The sequence below is a fragment of the Pongo abelii genome, chromosome 21 (genome assembly GCF_028885655.2).
Source record: "Pongo abelii isolate AG06213 chromosome 21, NHGRI_mPonAbe1-v2.0_pri, whole genome shotgun sequence".
Classification (NCBI taxonomy): Eukaryota; Metazoa; Chordata; class Mammalia; order Primates; family Hominidae; genus Pongo; species Pongo abelii.
Window position 1 is genome coordinate 54,185,396 of NC_072006.2, and position 21,572 is coordinate 54,206,967.

At 46.8% G+C, this 21,572-nt stretch overlaps 1 protein-coding gene across 4 annotated transcripts in view; it reads left to right on the forward strand.

Moving 5' to 3' along the window:
- The window catches only part of SLC9A8 (solute carrier family 9 member A8), a 78,935-nt gene that overhangs the window by 50,267 nt on the left and 7,096 nt on the right, over nt 1–21,572 (forward strand). For all 4 annotated transcript variants that reach the window (XM_002830409.6, XM_063720659.1, XM_054542319.2 and 1 more), the window contains exons 10-14: nt 1,334–1,439; nt 11,281–11,397; nt 14,563–14,645; nt 17,524–17,635; nt 20,436–20,656. In XM_002830409.6, the coding sequence (XP_002830455.2) occupies nt 1,334–1,439; nt 11,281–11,397; nt 14,563–14,645; nt 17,524–17,635; nt 20,436–20,656 (639 nt within the window). The remainder of the gene's footprint in view (nt 1–1,333; nt 1,440–11,280; nt 11,398–14,562; nt 14,646–17,523; nt 17,636–20,435; nt 20,657–21,572) is intronic.

Genomic DNA, 21,572 nt, shown 5'->3' on the forward strand with positions numbered 1-21,572 from the left:
CTTTGAAAATGTCAAATAGACCAGGTGCAGTGGCTCACGCCTGTAATCCCAGCACTTTGAGAGGCTAAGGCTGGAGGATTGCTTTTGCCCAGAGGTTCAAGACCAGCCTTAGCAATGGAATATAGTGAGACCTCATCTCTAAAAAATACATAAATAAAAATAAAATGCCAAATAGAGAAAATTTTTATCCCACCGAAAGTGTTTATCCAGAAGGATTGCAAAAGGGGCTTTCAGAGTGTGTTCCATTGAGTTATTTGCACTGATTTTGTTGTTTAACAACCAATAAGCTTTTCCAGCTGGAGATGGAAAGAGGCTTGTTAAGGCCAATATCACCTTTATTGCTGTAGAAATTTCATTGTGTTTAAAATAGTAACAGGCAGTAGACCACTTCGGTGCGCACCTAAGCCTACGTCTCAGGGAGATGGCCACCTGGCCCGCCCCCACGAGCAGTTTGTTTCACAGATGGCCGGAAGAGACTCTTTTGCCTGGTTACAGGCATGTTTTTCTGCCATCCTGTTGAATTTTCCCAACAACTCCTTTGTCCAGAAGTCTAAAGGCTCTATTGAGTTGGCTGACAGCTTCTCATATTGTACCAATAAACAGAATGGAAAAGAAAATTTTTTCCAGTTCAGTATTTTCCTCTATATTTATCTTTTTCTTTAAAAAAAAAAAAGTATCTATCAAAATGAAGTGGAGCAAATGGGTACTGTGAGCTCCAGTCTATACTGGCATTGTGAATGATGTTTCAATATATAGAAGGCTCTCTCCTTTCACAGGGGCATGAGTTTGGAAATCTCCAGGAATAGGAAATACTGTGCTTCAACAGGGCCTCGAACCCCAGTTTGAACAGCGATTCATACTAGGTGTCTTTGACTCAAAACTGATGGGGAAAGCAAGATGGGTAGCATTAGTGATCTCATCTGATGTTGTTGGAGGAGTGGGGGTGATGCTGGCCCTGGGAGGAACCTGGCCAAGTGAGCTGTCCTTGGTGTGTCTGCAGCCCCAGCTTCGCGCCATGGCCCGGCACATCCCCAGCCCTCTAAGTTCATCATTTTTAAATGAGTTGACTTAGGTTGATTTTCATCTTCCACCACCATTTATCTCCGGAATTTACATTTCTTAGTGTTTTGTCAGATTCCCTTTCTTATAGCAACAGTCTCCCTACAAAGGAAAAAATCCATAATGACAAATTTTCATTTGTAACCTTGGGACATTCTAAAATCTTCTATATCTGTTGTTTACTTCACATATTTGGAAAGCAGCAGTTTTGTGACTTCTCCACATCTCCCATCAACTCTCCCTCGATTCTCCTTCCTTGACAGTTGTCATTTACGTGCTGAAGCATATTGACTTGAGGAAAACGCCTTCCTTGGAGTTTGGCATGATGATCATTTTTGCTTATCTGCCTTATGGGCTTGCAGAAGGAATCTCACTCTCAGGTAAGTGACAGAGAGCCTGAAAGTGCTGTGGTGATGGCATCTTGTCCTGCCTGGTGAAAGAGGCTTTGTCAGTTGGGTCACTTTTAATCACAAGAGACAGTCACAACTCAGAAGAACTTAAGTAATAAAGGAAATCTATTGGTTCCCTAGAAACACATCTGGATTTAGGCCTGCCTGGATCCAGGGGCTCAAACAGTCACATTGGTGTCACGGTCACATTTGCTCTTAACCCACCTTCTCTCATTTAGCCCATTAGTCCTATGAGGCTCCCTCAGAGGAGGGTAGCCTGTGGGAGGGAGGTACTGTGAAGGCCCCTATTTTACTGATAAGAAAACTGAGGTTGAGTGAGATTAAGTAAATTACTCAAGGTCACAGCTGGGATTGGTGGAACAACGATTCAAACTAGTTGTCTTTGAGTCAAGAACTAGTGCTTAGAACCCTCTAATACAACTCCCTCCAAAACAGATCGCATAAAACCATGTACTCAGTGCTACATAGAGGGACAAGCAAAATGTGGCGGTGGCGTAATGTTGGGTGTTTATTGGACACACTTTACCAGTATTCAGTTTTTTTATGCTGCTACCAACCCTGTGGAGTAGGTACTAAGAGGTTGTCATTAGCCCAAAGCTGCACTGCACAGGCAGTGGTGGCAGTGAGATTGACAGTGGAGGCCCAGAGCCTTTTCCCTGCACCCCATTGGAGGAGAGCACACAGCTCCCAGCAGCAGAGGCGACTCTGATGTGGCCCTAGAAGATGATGCTCACCAGCTGGAGGAGGGGTGGCCACTCACAGCGTAATGGTCTTGGAGCTGTCACCTGGTAATCAATCAGCAGCCCAATCAGGCTTGGCTTAGTTGGGCTTTCTGCCTACAAGTGGCAGTCAAGCTTGCGTCCACAGCTTGTTACGTTGTAAGGATGTTGACCTGAAAATGGAGCGTGACTCACCCGTTCCTGTGTGAGGGGGCAGCCAGTTGGGAAGGGCTCTGCCCTGGAAGTCTGATCCCATCCTTTGAATGAAGGCCCTTCAGAGGCCTTGTTCTGGAAAGGAGGCACTATTGCAGGGATGTTTTGATCTGTGCCACAGGATGTGCAGAGATTTTCTTTTTTATTAACTTTGTTGAGGTATAATTTACACACAATACATGGACCCATTCTAAGTATATAGTTCCATGAATTTTTGCAAATGTGGACAGTCATAACTACCCCCACAGTCGAGGTGTGGCATATTCTTATCGCCCAGTGTGGCTCCCCTGTGCTCTTCTGCAGTCAGTCCACCTGCCTGTCCTGAGCCCTGGCACCCACTGATCTGCACTGTCATTGTAGTTTAAATGAGATCATGTGGTACGTAGTGTTTTGTGTCTCCTCTCTTTCCGTTATGTTTTTAAGAGACATCCATGTTTTTGCGTGCGGCGGTAGTTTATCGTTCTTATTGCACCACAGTTTGTCTGTTCACCATTTGAAGGGCATTTGGGGTTTTCCAGATTTGGGCTAAGAACAGTGTGCATGTGTTTTCATTTATCTTGGGTAAATACCTAGGATTAAGGCTGCTAGGTCATATGGTAAGTACATTTTTACTTTTTTAGAAACTGCCTAGTGTTTTTCGAAGTGACTATCATTTTACATTCCCATCAGAATGTATGAGAGAGTGCCAGTTGCTTCATATTGCCACCACACTTATTTTAATTTAAAAAAGTTTAGCTGTCCTGATAGGTGTGTAGCAACTGCATTTAGATGTGCCTTGGTGTGGTTATTTTTATATTCACCTTGGGTTCACTGAGCTTTTTGGGTTTATAGTTTATATGAGTTTATAGCTTTCATCAAATTTGGTAAGCTTTTGCCCATTTCTTTATCAACATTTTTTTGTTCCTCCTTCCTCTTCCCCTTGAAACTTCAGTTTACTCCAGGTATGAGAGGGTAGCATGCTATTGGCCCACAATATGCTTTGCCTTTTTTTTTCTTTCTTTCCCTATGTGCTTTATTTTGGTTATTTCCTGTTGCCGTATCTTTAAAGTCACCGATCTTCTGCCATGTGGAATCTCCTGCTAATCCTACCTAGCATATTTCTCATTTACATATTTTATAATTAATCTGTGGCAGATCCCTGTAGGTTATTTTCATTTCTTCCATTTCTCTCTTCATCATGTTCATGTTTTCTTCTATATTCTGGAGCATATGAAACACAGAAATTTCTAATAGCTGCTTTAATGTCCTTGTTTGCCAATTCCATCATCTCTGTCAACTCTAGGTCTGTTTTGTTGTTGATTTTTCTTGTGCTTATAGGTCACATTTTCTTGCTCTTTGCTTGTTATTAAGTTTTGATTGGATGTCAGTCATTGTGAGCTTTTATGTTGTTGAGTACAAGATTTTATTGTATTCCTTTACGGAGTTCTGGACTTTTCTTTTAAAAAAAATTTTTTTTGTTTGTTTTTTGTGTTATTTCTGGACTTTTCTTCTGGCATGTATCTAAGTCTCTTGGCATCAGTATAATCCTTTTTGAGGCTTACATTTAAACTTTGTTAGGGCTGGTGCAGAGTAGCAGGGCCCTAACTAAGGTGTTTCAGGTACCGTGAGCTCACTCCACTCTGGCTGGTGGGAACGCAAACTATTCCCAGCCCCATGTCGGCTTCTGGAATTGTTCAGCCTACTTCTTTTTAATGGTTCTTTCCCCAGCTTCTTGTTTCATCCCACATATTTACTGATCAGTATCAGTCAAAAACTCAAGGGAACTTTACAGTAGATGTCCAAGAGCTCTCTTTCTGTGCAGCTTCCCCGACTCAACAGGACAGCCCTCTAAAGCCTCAGCCTCAGGCAGTCAGCTCAGCAGGGGGCCTAGGGAAAGAGTGGCCACCTTGTTTGTCTCCCTTCCGGCAGGAATCACAGTCCTACCCTATCTTTTGTCCCATGTCAGAAAATAGTTTCGTTTCATATCTTGTATCAGGTTTTCTAGTTATGTAGAGCAGGACAGTGTTCTGTGTAGAAGTAATTTCTTCAGACACAAAGCAGAAGGCCCAGTGGTCTCTATTGACTCAGTTGACAGAACTTTTCTACCCAGTCGCTATCCGGAGTCACACGTGGGTGCTGCGTGAGCAGCACAAGGAGGAAGCAGAGTGGACTCGCCATTTTCAGGGTTTTGCTTTTCATCGCAAACCAGTTCACCGGGGTAGTTCCATCCTGGTGTCTGCCATGAGGTTCCCTTTCTTTACTGAATGTTGCCACTTACAAAAACGTTACCTGTGAGTCATTAGGCTCTAGCCTACCTATTTTTACATCTGTTTTTCTAAATTGTTCCTCTACCCCCTTGAGAAGATCATTGAGTACCTGTTGGCAAAGATGTGTTTCATGCATCTGTTTGGAATCTGTGATTAAAATAAGGGAGTGTTTTTCTTACCTTCTTTTCAGAGTGGCAGTGTTTCCTGTTAAGAGGGGTTTCATTTCCTTAGGGACCTTGCTGCACACACAGCAGTGCAAGCCAGGAACACCAGATCTGCCTCTGGGTGAGGGAACCTGCTCTGTCCGCACTTTACCTTTTGGGTATTTGTCACGCAGGGTTTTCAGAGAGGGGCAGGATGGCCCTGTGTGGTGTGTGGACGCCCCACGTTGCTCTGTGAAAGCACAGATGGAAAGGGTGGTTTTTGCTGTCTTCACCTTCCTTTGTGTGCTCCCCTTGTCCTGACTGTCACAAACGACTGATCTCAAGTGGTTCCCAAGACCAGGGAGCAGGACATTCTCTTCCTAGGAAGTGGGAATTATTTACCTAAATCCACATGTAGGGAACACAGTTGCTAAGGACTGGGGCTGGATAACAGACAGACTTGGATTTGAATCCCAGCTCCACCTCTTATTGGCTGTGTAACCTCAGATTACAGATTTAACCACCCCATGCTCTACTTCCTCATTATAAAATAGACACAAGGGCCAGCCTGACACCTTTGCTGAGGACGAGGGGAGCGACGCAAGTGAGAGTCCTAACGGGGCATCTGTGCCACTGCTGGGGTGGCCAGAAGTCCTGGTTTGCCCTCTGTCTCAACATGATGAATTAACAACATCCCCTTTTATTCTAAAAAATGCCCTGGTATCCACAGCAAATCAAATAGTCTCCCTAATTATTACTCAGCAAGTGTTAGCTATTCTCAGAATGTTCGTTCTGACTGTATCCATGTTAACTATTTTTATTGTTCAGTCAAGCCAGTTTTGAGGGCCACTTTGGCCTCTGACACTAAAGATTCAAAGATGAATAGACCCCACTTAGGCAGAGCGGTTAGCAAACACTGGGCTTGCAGGGGATGGGAGAGAGTGACACTCTGTCAAGGTGAGTCACAGAGAAGGGGACTTTGGGCTTGAAGGATGAGTTTGCAAGATTAATCATGAGATAACACTTTCTTTTTTTTTTGAGACGGAGTTTTGCTCTATAGCCCAGTCTGGAGTGCAGTGGCGCCATCTCGGCTCACTGCAACCTCTGCCTCCCAGGTTCAAGCAATTCTCTGCCTCAGCCTTCCGAGTAGCTGGGATTACAGGTGCCCACCACCACGCCCGGCTAATTTTTTTTTTTTTTGTATTTTTAGTAGAGACGGGGTTTCACCATCTTGGCCAGGCTGATCTTGAACTCCTGACCTCATGATCTGTCCGCCTCGGCCTCCCAAAGTGCTGGGATTACAGGCGTGAGCCACCGCGCCCGGCCGACATAACACTTTCTTAAGATGTTGGCATGGGCCAGGCACGGTGGCTCACACCTGTAATCCCAGCACTTTGGGAGGCCAAGGCAGGCGGATCACGAGGTCAAGAGATCAAAACCATTCTGGCTAACATGGTGAAACCCCGTCTCTACTAAAAATACAAAAATTATCTGGGCGTGGTGGCATGTGCCGGTAGTCCCAGCTACTCAGGAGGCTGAGGCAGGAGAATTGCTTGAACCCGGGAAGCAGAGGTTGTAGTGAGCTGAGATCCTGCCACTGCACTCTAGCCTGGCGACAGAGCAAGACTCCGTCTCAAAAAAAACAAAAAAAGATATTAAGATATTGGCATGAACTTGGCCAAAGATAGAATGTATGGTGCAGTGCTCTTCTGCACAGATATCTAAGGAATTCCATTGCAGCACTGCTTGGGAGAGAAAAACTGGAAGGAACTATATGTTCATCAGTAATGGAAAAGATCAAATTCCAGTCCATTTGCACTATGGAATCCTGTGCAGCCACTTAAAAAATGAACTTGACCTGTCTGTACTGCCATGGAAAGAATTTGACATATTGTTAAATTTTTTAAAAGTAAGTTGAAAAATCAATCTCTCACCCATTCAAGAAATATTTATTAAATGTCCACCCTATGCTGAGAACTACCCTTGCTGTTGGGGCTACATTTATAAACAACACAAGATCAGTTTCCTTTTCCTGCAGAAGAAAGCCAGAATTTAAGCAAACCCATACAACAATTCCAGGTGGCAAGAAATGACAAGCAGAGAAATTAAAGCCATGTGACAGAGAGTGGCATGTGGTAGAGAATGGATTGGGATCTCAGGCAGTGAGGGAGGTCTCCCCTGGAGGTGGCACTGGAGCCCAGACCTGTGTGGGCTCCAGTGAGAGGAGCCAGCCCAGGGACGGTCTAGGGAAGGAGGGTTTTGGCAGCAGGAACTGCAGGAGCCAGGGGTCTGAAGATAGATGTGCAGGAGTGTGGCATGCTCCAGGAAGAGAAGGAAGACCAGTGTGGCCAGGACACTGCCTCACAGGTTCTGTAGGCCTGAGAAGGAGCTGGGTTTCTAGTATATGTACCATGACAAGAGAGTTGGAAGCCCTTGAAAAAAAATCACTCTGCTGGTAATAGGCACCATATATGTGATAGAATCCTGTTTATTACTTTAGTTTTATTTTAATTTTATTTTTTGAGACAGGATCATGCTCTGTTGCCCCGGCTGGAGTGCAGTGGCACAATCATGTCTCACTGCAGCCTTGACCTCCCCAGGTTTAGGTGATCCTTCCACCTCAGCCTCCTGAGTAGCTGGGACAATAGGCACGTGCCACCACACCCAACTAGTTTTGTATTTTTTGTAGAGACAGTCTCACTCTGTTGTTCAGGCTGGTCTCAAACTCCTGGGCTCAAGCAATCCACCCACCTTGGCCTCCCAAAGTCCTGGGATTACAAGTGTGAGCCACCATGCCCAGCCTATTACTTTAAACTTTATAATCATGTGGTAAACGAACTGGCAGTCTGCATATTGAAGTGTTAATAGTAGTTAAGAGTAGTTACCTCTGAGCGAGCAGTGTGAATAGATTCTCTTTTACTCTGTACCTCAGTGAGTCTGAATGTTTTATGGCAAAATATGTTTATTATTGAGTAATTAACACAGCATACTCATTATGGTTTCACTCAGCCCTCAAGAAGTATGTCGTATTTTACATAGAGTAAGGCACGGTATAGTGTAAATTGTACCATGATACCTTTTCACTGCCTTTTGGACTTGAATCCCATACTGTCTTCCTTTATTACATCTAGAACAGTGGATGTAACCATAAACAGAAGTGGATTTCCTCTCTCCCTTTCTTGTTTTCTGCCATTCTTCCTTCAGGAGGCTGAACGCTTTTGCTGTATTTGCTTTCTTAAACGATTTTGCCTTCTTAAAGGAGATTCTTCCTTAAGCGTATTTTTTAAAATACCATGGCTTTTACGTCACTTAAAAAAGTTAGCCTGGTTTGCACCAACGCCCGCTTTTGTGTTTTCTATAGCCTGCTCCACTGGCCGCAGATGAGGGTGGTGTGGGTGGTGGAGAGTTCCCTTTGCTTCTGGAGGGTATATGAGGCAGATACTTGAGCCATCCCTCTGGCTTTTGTGCCTGCTGCTGACCCTCTTTCCTTTCGCCTAGAACTCAAGGTGCCCTGACCCCACACTAGCCCAGGGTAAAGCCCTCTGGGATTGTCCAGATGGCCCAGTGCCAACAGTGGGTCAAGTGCACAGGTGGCAGCTGTGGTCCAGTCTCAGCCCCCAGACAGGGCTTACTTATCCATATAGAAAAATCCAAAATGTTTGAATTTGTTGCCATCCTAAAAGATGGAGATTTCCTGTAAGGAAAACCAGAAGGAAGACTGGTCCATGTTAGATCCTCAATCCCACAGGGCTACCGTCAGCCTTTGTAGACAGGCTGAGCCGAGACTGTGCCTCTAATCCCAGCTACTTGGGCGGTTGAGACAGGAGAATCGCTTGAACCCGGGAGGCGGAGGTTGCATTGAGCCGAGATGGCACCATTGCACTCCAGCCTGGGCGACAAGAGTGAAACTCCATCTCAAAGAAAAACAACAACAAAAACACTCTTGAGCTCCAAAGAGCCCTACAGGAGCAGGTAAAGAAGTCTCCTACCCTCTCATTTTCCTTCGCCCACCATGTCAGGTGTGTCTTACGGGAAGCATGGCTGGAATCTCCCTGTAGGGGAAACTGAAGAGCAGAGGCATTTGCTGTTTCCTAAGAGGGTTAGGAGATCAAATGTCCAGCTCCTGCTGTCACTCAGCCAGCCCATACCTGCTGGGGCAATACAAAAAAGTATGTTTCCTATATTTTGTAGGGTATTGTGTTACAGTAAGCTTAGCAATTGACAAGTCTGTAATACAGTGCTGTGATTTTCACCCTTTTTTTACAGTTTTTTTGTTTGTTTGTTTTTGAGACAGAGTCTCGCTCTGTCACCCAGGCTGGAGTGCAGTGCCGTGATCTCGGCTCACTGCATCCTCCACCCCTCCAAGGTTTAAGCAGTTCTCTGCCTCAGCCTCCAGAGTAGCTGGGATTACAGGCGCATGCCACCACGCCCAGCTAATTTTTTGTATTTTTAGTAAAGACGGGGTTTCACCATCTTGACCAGGCTAGTCTTGAACTCCTGACCTTGTGATCCACCCGCCTCAGCCTCCCAAAGTGCTGGGATTACAGGTGTGAGCCACCGCGCCTGGCCGATTTTCACCCTTTTATACACGGAAAGTTTGCCAGATAAGCACTGTTTCCACAAAATGGCAGAAGTGAATTAAAACTTTGCTTGTAAAGTTTGACTTGCAATTAGTATATCTTGGCAGCTTATTTGATGACTTTTTAAAACAATCTCAGCTTCCTTACATGAAATAGAGACCCCTTTCCTGCTCCCTACACAGGGAGATGCTGAGAAGAGACCTGTGAGTTCCTCAGGAGTGACTGAGGGCAGTGGACAAATGTCGAGGCTCAAATCCTACGTAAGCACAGAAGGTTGTAGACACCCTCGTGCAGGGCTCTGAAGAAAAGATGCATTACCTTTTTAAATAACAGTAGTTCATGATTATGGGAAAATTCAAAGTTAAGGAAAAGTATTTTAAAAGTCCATCAAAATCCACACATTTGGCTGGGTGCAGTGGCTCACACTTACAATCCCAGCACTTTGGGAGGCCAAGGCAGGTTGGATTGCTTGAGCTCAGGGGTTTGAGACCAGCCTGGGCAACATAGTGAAACCCCATCTCTACAAAAATACAAAAATTAGCCGGGCGTGGTGGTATGTGCCTGTGGTCCCAGCTACTTGGGAGGCTGAGGTGGGAGGATTGCTTGAGCCCAGGAGGCGGAGGTTGCAGTGAGCTGATATTACGCCATTGCACTCCAGCCTGGGCGACAACGCGAAACCCTGTCTCCAAAAAAAAAAAAAGAGGCCGGGCGTGTTGGCTCACGCCTGTAATCCCAGCACATTGGGAGGCTAAGGCAGGTAGATCACCTGAAGTCAGGAGTTCGAGACCAGCCTGACCAACGTGGAGAAACCTCGTCTCTACTAAAAATACAAAAATGAGCTGGGCATGGTGGTGGACACTTGTAATCCCAGCTACTTGGAAGGCTGAAGCAGAATTGCTTGAACCCAGGAGGGGGAGGTTGCAGTGAGTCGATTTTGCGCTATTGCATTGCAGCCTGGGCAACAAGACTGAACCTCCATCTCAAAAAAAAAAAAAAAAAAAGAATCCACACATTCTCACATTGTCCATACACAGATTCTTGGTTCCTTTCTGCCCCCCAGAGTGGTGTGCTTGCCCCTTTTATATAGTCATCCCTCCGCATCTGTGGAGGATCAGCTTTAGGACTCCCCACGTATAGAAAATTCATAGGTGCTCAAGTTCCTTATACAAAACGGTGCAGTTGGCCAGGGGCGGTGGCTCACACCTGTAATCCCAGCACTTTGGGAGGCCGAGGCGGGCAGATCACCCGAGGTCAGGAGTTCGAGACCAGCCTGGCCAATGTGGTGAAACCTCTTCTCTACTAAAAATACAAAAAATCAGCCAGGTATGGTGATGCATGCCTGTAGTAGTCCCAGCTACTCAAGAGGCCGAGGCAGGAGGATCACATAAACCTGGGAGGCAGAGGTTGCAGTGAGCCAAGATCGCAATTGCACTCCAGCCTGGGTGACAAGAGCAAAACTCTATCCCAAAAAAAAAAAAAGGGTGGGGGGTAGTGCAGTGGGCCCTCAATAGCCACAGGTTCCACATCTGCCAAACCTATCCCTGGATGTCAGTGACGGTCCACACCTTTTTAGCTCTGGTACTGTGAAGGGGACTTTACATGGCTTATTTTCACTCACCCTCCTAACAGTTCTGTGAGTGGGTACTATTAGTCCCACTGTATAGAAGAGGAAACTGAGGCTCTGATGGGGGACATAATGTGGCTCAAGGTCACCCAGCTAGTAATTAGGCTGCCAGAGCGAAGGGACCCGTGGTGTTTTTTCTGAAGCCTCTGGGAGGCTTCAGGTATTCATTTATTTTCCTTTTTCTTAAACCCTCTAATGCTTTAGGCCCCAGGGCCTTGCAGGCATTGTGAGATCTGAGTTGGGGATCACACGGCAGTGCTTTCTGTTCTGTTCTCTCCCTCTCTAGGCATCATGGCCATCCTGTTCTCAGGCATCGTGATGTCCCACTACACGCACCATAACCTCTCCCCAGTCACCCAGATCCTCATGCAGCAGACCCTCCGCACCGTGGCCTTCTTATGTGGTGAGTTCTGCTTCTGTGTGGCCGTGCGCAGGCCCACCCAGAGCTGATCTTTCTTCCTTATCCTGTTTTAGAAGTCAGTTGAGACTTTCCCTGGCAGCAGGGCAGCAGCTCCTCAGAGCCAGATCCCTCACTCCCTTATCTTTTGTTTATCCTTCCTCTGGCTTTGAAATTTCATAAAGTAAACCAAACACCTAATAAATGAACATCTGGAGCCTACAATTTAAAGACCAAAAATAGTGAGAACCAGTTATGAACATTTGATACATGCATTTTTAATGTATTAATGTGACATTTCCAAAAATGTATTCCTTGGAAATAATATTAATGATGGTTTGGTGAAAATGGCTCCATAGTCAAGCAAGGCATGGGACTCACACCTGTAATCCCAACTGCTTGGGAGGCTGAGAGGATCACTTGAGCCCAGGAGTTCAAGGCTGCAGTGGGCTATGATCTTAAAAAAAAAAAAAAAGAAAAAGAAAAAGATAAAGCTTTTGTAGTCAAACAAGAGTTTAGGAAATCCTGGTTAAATAAAATTTAACATTTATGAATTGCCAGACTTTTCAGCAAATAACGCATTGTCAAATCCTTAACGGGCGACATAGTTAATAGAATTTTCCAAACTCGTCCACAGAATCCTTTGTTCACAAGAGCAGCCTGAGGGACATCACTCGGGGACAGTTTGCAGTAGAGGTATCATTTGTTGGGCTGGGATAAACCACGATGGCTTTGTCTTTAAGCAGTTTGTTCAGGCTCTTGTTCCCCCACGCTCAGACATACCCATGTATCTCCCCACCAACTTTATACTTGGAAATGGTTGGAGTCGGGGAACAACTCTCACCATGTCCCTTTAAGCTGGCCCCCAAGTGGCTCTGCCCTAGCTGTTATCAAAATCACCCCTGGCATTTTGGAGGACTTGTCTCTTTTTTTTTTTTTGAGATGGAGTCTTGCTCTGTCGCCTAGGTTGGGGTGCAGTGGCGCGATCTTGGCTCACTGCAAGCTCCGCCTCCCGGGTTCATGCCATTCTCCCACCTCAGCCTCCCGAGTAGCTGGGACTACAGGTGCCCGCCACCATGCCTGGCTAATTTTGTTTTTTGTATTTTTAGTAGAACAGGGTTTCACCGTGTTAGCCAGGATGGTCTCCATCTCCTGACCTTGTGATCCGCCCGCCTCGGCCTCCCAAAGTGCTGGGATTACAGGCAAGAGCCACTGCACCTGGCCACTTGTCTCATTTTTAATTGCTACTTCCACACTGTTAGCGTGCTAGGAGGCAAGGGCAGGCCAGGCAGAAACTTCAGCAGATAAGGAGGCTCAGGTGAGGAGCGGTCACATGACTTGCCCATGGTCTCATGGCCAAGAAGTGGGTATGCAGGCCAGGTCTCTTTATTCCTGGGCCAGAGGGTATTATTTGTACAGCACCTCTCTCAGAAAGCCGGGCTACAGATTCTGACCCTGACCCTCCCAGTTAAAGACACATAAAGCAAATCATCCATCCAAAAAGATTCTATTTTGTACCCAGCAGTTTGGCAAATGTTAAGTTTGATAATACCCACTTCTGGCCTTGGTGTGTGGAAAACAGGCCTACTGGAATCTTTTCTGGAGAGTCATTTGCCACGTCTGTCTGAACTTAAAAGGCACATGCTCTTTGGCCCTACAGTTCAACCCTGTGGAATTTAGCCTGTACTGGGGTGTTTGTTGAACCTCTCAGAAATAGAAACAGTCTAAATAGCCATCCATAGAGGATTGGGCATTAGAAAAATTGTCGAATTTTGACAATTTGTCAAATGTGACAGAAAAACTGTCAAATTTCTCTGCAAGTAAACACTATCCCACCCAGGGAAGATGATAAACACAATTCTGCCTGTTTGCTGAACACTTTCATTAGCAAGGGTCCCAACTGTGGCAAAGTGGCAGAAATTCAGAGCAAATGGATACCGTGATGTATCCAGATCCTGGAGTTGATGCTGCCAGGGAAAAGCATCCTCTAGATCTTAATGTCTTCTAAATGTGCTCATTTGGAAAGATGACACAAATATTAGATAAGAAAAAAATTTCAAAGAGAGGAGGGGGGGTAAACTCTCCAGCTCGTGGACTTGTTTTAAACTTGGGTACCATTCAAAGGAAAAACATTGTTAGAATGTAAAACAGCCTTGCTGTTTATGATCAACTATTTTAAAATACAGTTTTAGGCCAGGCGTGGTGGCTTACGCTTGTAATCCCAGCACTTTGGGGGGCCAAGGTGTGTTTATCACAAAGTCAGGAGTTCAAGACAAGCCTGGCCAACACAGTGAAACTCTGTCTCTACTAAAAAAAAAAAAAAAAAAAAAAAAAAATTAGCTGGGCGTGGTGGTGAGCACCTATAATCCCAGCTGCTTGGGAGGCTGAGGCAGGAGAATCGCTTGAACCCAGGAGGCAGAGGTTGCAGTGAGCCGAGATCGTGCTACTGCACTCCAGCCTGGGAGACAGAGCGAGACTGTGTCTCTAAAAAAAAAAAAATACAGTTTTAATCTCTTTAGTCATTATGCTATTCTGAGGGACATCACAGTTTAAGCAGAGAGCCTAGTGTTAGAAATTTATAAGTGCTTTTTCTTAAAATATACAAGTTTGTGTGACAGAGAGTAAATATTGGGCTCTTTTTAGCTTGCAGTATGGAGCCAGGAGTTAGCAATGAGTCTCACTCTGCAAATCCTGCTGGGTGTGAGCTGTGTTCTAAACCTTGTGACAGTGTTAAATATATTAAGCTAATCATGTGGAAGTTAACCAGAGGCCCCTTCACATTTGTCATGTGGCGTCTGCAGTCATTTACTCTGAATTTTTGCCACTTTGCCTCAGTTGGGGCCCTTGCTAATGACAGTGTTCAGCAGATTGACAGATTCATGTGTTTATCATCTTCCCTGGGTGGGATCGTGTTTATTTGCAGAAGTATTTGACAGTTGACTCAGTACATTAAGAGATTTCTGAATACCAGAGACGTGTAGCTTATGTAATAGAAAAGAATGAGAGAATTTAAGCACAAGTTTGACCAAGATATTGGCTGCAGGATTTTCAAGAAAATAAGGAAAGTGTTGTATTGGATTCTGTCTGTGAATGTTTGCTTGCTTAACAGTTTAGTACCATATTGGAATGAAATCATTGGGGTTGAATAATCCATTCTTTGGTTTGTTTCAGAAACATGTGTGTTTGCATTTCTTGGCCTGTCCATTTTTAGTTTTCCTCACAAGTTTGAAATTTCCTTTGTCATCTGGTGCATAGTAAGTATTTTCCTTGTTTTTTTATTTAATTACTTATTTGTAGATCAATAAACACATGTTCCGGATTCATTTATGTTACTGTTAACTGTTCAAAGTCAATAGCTACATAGACACTCTTTTGTTTAAAGTTTCTTTTGTTAAAAAAAAAAAAAAAATCACAAACATACAGTAAGGGGGCGGGGGTAGAATTAAGTGAATAAATATCCCCAGAAAGGACTTTTGCTTGTTTTTTAAGATTTTTAATGGCCTTGAATATTATGGTCTTTAAATAAAAGTACAGGTTTATAGGTTTTTGTGTGCGGAGGTAAAAGCAGATTTCAAAATTGAATATGTAATTGATCATAACCATGTAAAAATATTATGCACAGAAAAAAGAAAATATGTGAAGAAAATATAGCCACATGTTCACAGTGGTTATAGAGCTGGGATTTCTTTCTCTTTTCTGCTTTTTCTGGATAATTTATTATGTACTTCTTACTGCAGTTTTCTTCAAATTTGTCTATTTATATTTGTCTATTTGTCTAAGATATTCTTCCTGCAGCCTGGGTACTTCCACCTCTCAGTCAGCAAGAGCTCATTGCTCTTGGTCAGTTATTTGTCCTCCAAACTCAGGTTTCAGGGCAAGAGAGAAGCAGCAAAAGTCCTTTACAGAAAGTATAATAGCCTAGGCCAGGCACGGTGACTCACGCCTGTAATCTCAGCACTTTGGGAGGCCGAGGCTGTTGATCATGAGGTCAGGAGTTCGAGACCAGCCTGGCCAACATGGTGAAACCCCGTCTCTACTAAAAATACAAAATTAGCCGGGTGTGGTGGTGCATGCCTGTAATTCCAGCTACTCAGGAGGCTGAGGCAGGAGAATCGCTTGAACCCGGGAGGCAGAGGTTGCAGCGCAGTGAGCTGAGATCGCGCCATTTGCGCCCCAGCCTGGGCAAAAAGAGCGAAACTCCATCTCAACAAAAAAAAAGTATAATAGCCTTTAGTGTGGCCACTGGGTAAAAAGGGACACATTTGATCAAACCTGAAACAAGTGTAGGCATGGAAGATTGGATTTCAGTGGGTGAAACAGGGAGGTGACTGTTTCAGCCACAGGTTGGGGGGAAAATGAGAGGATGCCTTGGGGTGACAACTCAGTTTTCTCTAAGCAGTTAGGCCCAGGCTGGCCCTGCAGCTAGTGGAGATGGCCTATTCAGATGGGTTACATTTCTTGCCCTGTAAAATCAACTTAGTGGTCAAGAGCATGGGCTTTGGGGTCTGAACCAGATTTGAGACTTGGATCCATTACTTCCTGCCTTGTCAACTTGGACCAATTACTTCATCTCTCTATACCTCAGTTTCCTTGTCTATAAACAGGAGACAACAATACCTACTTTGTAAGACCTTTGCAAGGATTTAAATTTAGCAGGATAATGCATGTAAAATGATTAGCATGTTGTCTGGCATAGAAATGTTTGATGATCGGAAACATTTACTCTTGGTCAGGCACGGTGGCTCACGCCTATAATCCCAGCACTTTGGGAGGCTGAGGCAGGTGGATCACTTGAGGTCAGCAGTTTGAGACCAGCCTGGCCAACTTGGCGAAACCCCGTCTCCACTAAAAATACAAAAATTAGCCGGGCATGGTAGCACACGCCTATAATCCCAGCTACTAGGGAGGCTGAGGCAGGACAATTGCTTGAACCCGGGGGGCAGAGGTTGCAGTGAGCCAAGATCGCACCACAGCACTCCATCTCAAAAAAAAAAAAAAAAAAAAAAAAAACTCTCAAATTCATGCTTGTTAAAGGAATAAACTTAAAGCCTAAAGAATGTACCGTATATGTCTATATCATCCTTTTCAAGTAGGTATGGTGAGAACCAAGATGAAGAAAATGAAAGTAAAGTAATAAATGTCCTAAGAATCCACTTAGATAAGATTTAAACTTTAGGCTTGGGTGCAGTGGCTTACACCTGTAATCCTAGCACTTTGGGAGGCAAAGGCAGGAGGATTGCTTGAGACCAGAAGTTTGAGACCAGCCTGGGCAACATAGCAAGACCTCATCTTTAACTACAAAATTTAAAAAATTAGCCAGGCATGGTGGTGCATGCCTGTAGTTCTAGCTACTTGGGAGGTTAAGGCGGGAGGATCACTTGAGCGCAGGAGGTTGAGGTTGCATTGAGCCACAATCGCGCCACTGCACTCCAGCATGGGAGACAGAGCGAGACTTTGTCTCAAAAAAAAAAAAAAAAAAAAAAAAAAGATATAAACTTTACATAAAGCTGTACTTTGCCAAGACTAACATGCCTTTGGAGATGGAGAGGAACCAAAAGCCACAGCAAGCAGCTGGCAGGCTAAGCCGGGGCATGTGGCCTCCTGGTAGACCCTACCTCTGCGTTCCTCTTGCTCAGAGAGCAGTGTTTCCATGCATGGATAGGTCCTTCATAGCTGCCCTCCTTTCCCTGAGGCAGAGGCAGAAACACCTTGTCTGTCCCCCTAGTGCTGGTATGATCAGTGCAGGCCTGTCCCAAGGAAGAGCGCCTTTGGAGTCAGGTTGCCCTTAAACTAATCTGTGAATACTTCTATACAGCCTCTTGGCATTCAGTTTTGGTCTGCTGTCATTACTAAAGCCCTTCCTGATACCTCGTCAGTCCTCTCTTTTCTGGCTACTGAGAAAGGTAACATACAAAGCTTTATCCTTTCCTAGATGCATAGAATCCCGCAGCTGTGGCAGCACGCCCATGCTGGGTCTCTGACGAGCATGGTGTTGCTCGTGTCTTTTATGGCTGAGGGGAATACTGCATTTGTACTGGATGTGTTACACAGTCTGCATTAGCTTCATTCAAGAAGCTTCAGCTTGAAGAGCCAGATGTTTTCAGCTAAGACTTAGTTCGTTGCTGTCAACAGGTGCTTGTACTATTTGGCAGAGCGGTAAACATTTTCCCTCTTTCCTACCTCCTGAATTTCTTCCGGGATCATAAAATCACACCGAAGATGATGTTCATCATGTGGTTTAGTGGTAAGTCAAATCTTGGATAAATGGGGTGGGGAAATACCTGTTAAAAGCACGCCCCATACAGGGAGAGCTGTGGTTCTCTGCTAGTGCCCTTGGCAAAGCCACAAGTAATCAATACTCCCGTTTAATGGCACCCACTGCAATCAAGACGGTGCCCCTCACCATGGTGCTATGAAGCGGGCGAGGCTTGGTTGGAAGAGGGCAAAGGACATGCCCAGGGTCACATGACCATTGGAGGCAGAGCTGGGATTTCTGCCACTCTCTCCTGGGCAGTACAGTGCAGTCCAGGATGCAGCTGGGAGTGGTTCAGCGCCTCCCTGTGGGTCTTCTAGGCTGAAGTAATAATGGTCTCAAGGTAGAAAAGGTGAAAGTTGAAACTGTTTCATACCTTATGTTAGTTTTGGATATTTTTCCTTTTAGTCACAAAGTTCTGGTAGTTTAATTTGAATGTTTCAGTTGCTATTTAATCACTTTTTAAAGGATGGAAATGATTTCATAAATCTTTGCTTCTAAAGAACTGGATCCATAGGCATCCTTAAATTTATTTTTGAGCAATACATACTGTTCTTTATGCTTTCTTGCTTAAATATTATAATTAAAGTATTTTCCATGTGGGTTGGGTTATAGCAACACACTTTATAATGGTCTCTATCCAAAGGCATATCTGCAAGTTTGTCTCAGATTTCTCTTCTTTCAAAAGGCCATGTTTAAAAATGTATATGTTTCATATATATGTACGTATGTGTAGATATATGTATACATTTATATGTGGTGAGAAAAACTCATTTTTTTCCTAATCTCTTTTGCCAGTGAGGCAAACTACTTTGTAAAGTGGTTGCAGAAGTGTGTCAGAGGTTTTTGAAGGGATGTGAGCTATTTGGGAAGGGGTGCATGAGGATAAGAGAGCGTTACGGGGAAGGTTGGAGTGTATTTGAAATGGCGGGGGCTGTCGGCTCCTGTTCTCTCCCAGGCTCCCCGGGCTCTTGCTCCGTGGGTTTCCATCCAGGCTTTCCTGGATCCTCCACGAGGGGCACTGAACAAGCCTCTGCTACCGGCCCCTCCCATCATCATTTAAGCAGAGCTTCTCCTCCTTCCCACAAAACACCAGCAACTTCAGCCAGAGTTCCTCCTCACGTCCCCCGCAGCTGCGTCCGCACCTCTTTGGCCATGGCCAGACCCTTGCGAGTGAGCCGTGCTCGCTCATTTTCTCCACTTCTTCACCGCCTGTCCACGGGGCTGGAATTGGCCTTGGCAGGTCACCAGTGACCTCCCGCAGCCAGACCTGGAGGGAAGGCATCCGCCCCCGTCCTAGCCCACCTCCTTCCCACTGCCCCTGCCTTCTGACGAGGACCACTTCACCCTCTTCCCCGGCCTCCGGGCCATGCTCCTCCTTTCTCTCCTTTGACGTCTCCTTGGGCTCGTCCCCCTTCACTGACCCCTCAAATAGTGGCTTCTTCAGGACTTGGCCCCAGCCCCACTTCTGTTCATGTGTTCCGCACTTCACTGAGTGCACTCACCCGTCCACTGGCCTTCGCTTCCACCTAGTCCCAAAGCTGTTCCCGCGAACCCAGACCTCCCTCTGGGATCCATACTCCTGTTTCCAGCTGCCTGTTTGGATGCCATGGAGATGCCGCCATCCCTATGCCTTTGCATCCCCCTTGCCCAAGAAATCCTACTTTGAATTGCCGCTTGGCCTGGCTAGCCGGTACTAAGCACTTGCTGGGTATACACCCTGTTAAAGCACATTACATGTCCCGTGTCACTGAATCCTCTGGCCCGTGACAGGTTTAGAGAGGCTGAGAGTCCCTTGTCCTCACCATGTCTCTGTATTATGTGCCCTTTGCTCTTGCCCTGCCATCTCCCCATCTGGGTCTGGCCTGCAGCAGTCTGGCTGTCCTACCCCATGGTGATGTGAGCCTCCCCGCCTTCCTGTCTGGGGCAGGTCCTGGTTCTATCTGCAACCTGCCCCCCTCCCCCTCCCCCCGCCATCTCTTCCAGGTACCATTTCACAGCCCTCATTTGCTGTGTCTCCTCCCAGCTGCTCTAGGAGCTCCCCAAGGGTGGGGCTAGGACTGCCTGTCCCTTCCGTATGGCACCAAGGAAGCCAGGAAGCTTCTAACAGAGGAACGTGCTGTTTCCCAGCTCGGTCCATGCCCCTCAGTCGTGCCCTAGTAGCCTCACAGAGGACCAGCCAGCCTGTCATTACCACCTAAGCAGCCCACAGCCCCGTCAGTGCCACCAGGGCCTCCACAGGGACAGCATCTCGAGATAGGAGGGGTACTGGACACATTGCATCCTGTGCTGTTGTGGGTATTAGTTGAGTGGCCCTGGGCGGGCCATGCTGCTCTTGGCCTCCATCCCTCACCTGTGTGTTGTGGACAAGAGTAGCGCTGCTCGTTGAGGATTCCTGTGAAGATCCAGTGATGCTCTGCACGCTGAGCACCTGCCCAGGCCTGGCGCACACACAGGGAGGGCTCAGCCCACAGCAGCTGTCCTGCAGTTTCCAAGACACGAGCATCAGGCTTGCTAAGTCCTCCCGCACCCGCACCTGGGGCTCTGTAGCTGGGGCAGGCCACCTCATTTGATCTGCCCACGTGGGCATGGAGGTGAGTCTGTGGTCCTCACATCTTTGCCACCTGCTCTTTACACCTCAAAGCCTCACAGGGTGAGCACACACTCTTCAACAGGGCCATTAGAATAGTCAGCTGGTCGCGGTGCTGGGCCGGCTGGATTTCCAGGGAAGCCAGCCCATGAAGCTGCTGCCTCTTCACTGTGTCCTCTCACGCTGTTTGCTGTCACCCAGGCCTGCGGGGAGCCATCCCCTACGCCCTGAGCCTGCACCTGGACCTGGAGCCCATGGAGAAGCGGCAGCTCATCGGCACCACCACCATCGTCATCGTGCTCTTCACCATCCTGCTGCTGGGCGGCAGCACCATGCCCCTCATTCGCCTCATGGACATCGAGGACGCCAAGGCGCGCCGCAGGAACAAGAAGGATGTCAACCTCAGCAAGACTGAGAAGATGGTTAGTACCACGCACCTGCGGGGGTGGGGCAGGGGGCTGGCCTGCTGCGCAGCTGGTGGTCCCCACTGTCAGGAAATGGGGAGATGAGCCTTGCTTTGAGGACGCCCAGCACCTCCACACACGTCACACACGCAGACACAACAGTCGTCCCCACTGAGAAGGAGGTGACGGAACTTGAGTTCTGAAGCATGGCTCTTGGGGTGGGGGTGTCTGGCGGCCTTGTGACCTGCCGCAGCCAGGGGGGCTTTGGGCAACCCCATCTGCTCCCTCTCTGAAGCTCCATGGGGCACCACAGGAGTCTGGACCTGTGCCACTCTCCCAGCAGTGCCTCTGTCCTGCCAGCAGCTGAGACACCTGTCAGGGCCCAGGTTTGAGGGTTTGAAAATCCTGTCATTCCCCAGTATGGTTTTACTAAAAACCACCTGTTGGGGGCCTGAGGAGGGGAGGACGTCTTGCGGTGGCTGTGAGGGCCGTGAGAGGGGTACTCCCCGAAGGACAGACATGGTGTGGGGCTGGAGGTACCCAGGCCCCAGCTGTAGGGAGAGCTGAGGTTCTGCAGCCTGCCCACCTCTTCTTCCTACAAGCCACCGCCCTTGCCACCAGGCTGCCTTCCCGCCCTGTCTTCACCCTCAGGACCCCTGTGCAAAGCTAGGCCCTCTGACCGAAGCAGAGGCTGCTGTAGGCTCCAGGCCCGAGCATCCCCTGCTGATCACCATGCATTTCTGGACATGCATCTCTTTCTAGTTCCTGTATTCTAGGCCTGAGTAACTTTAATCAGTCATCAGAGGCCCAGGAGTCCTCACGTGGCCATCCACGGCTAACACTGGAGTCAGGGCTGGCAAGACCGTGGCCTCCAGTCTCCATGCTGGGCTGGGCCCCTCACCCAGTGCAGTGCTGCTGGGAGGAAACTTCCAGG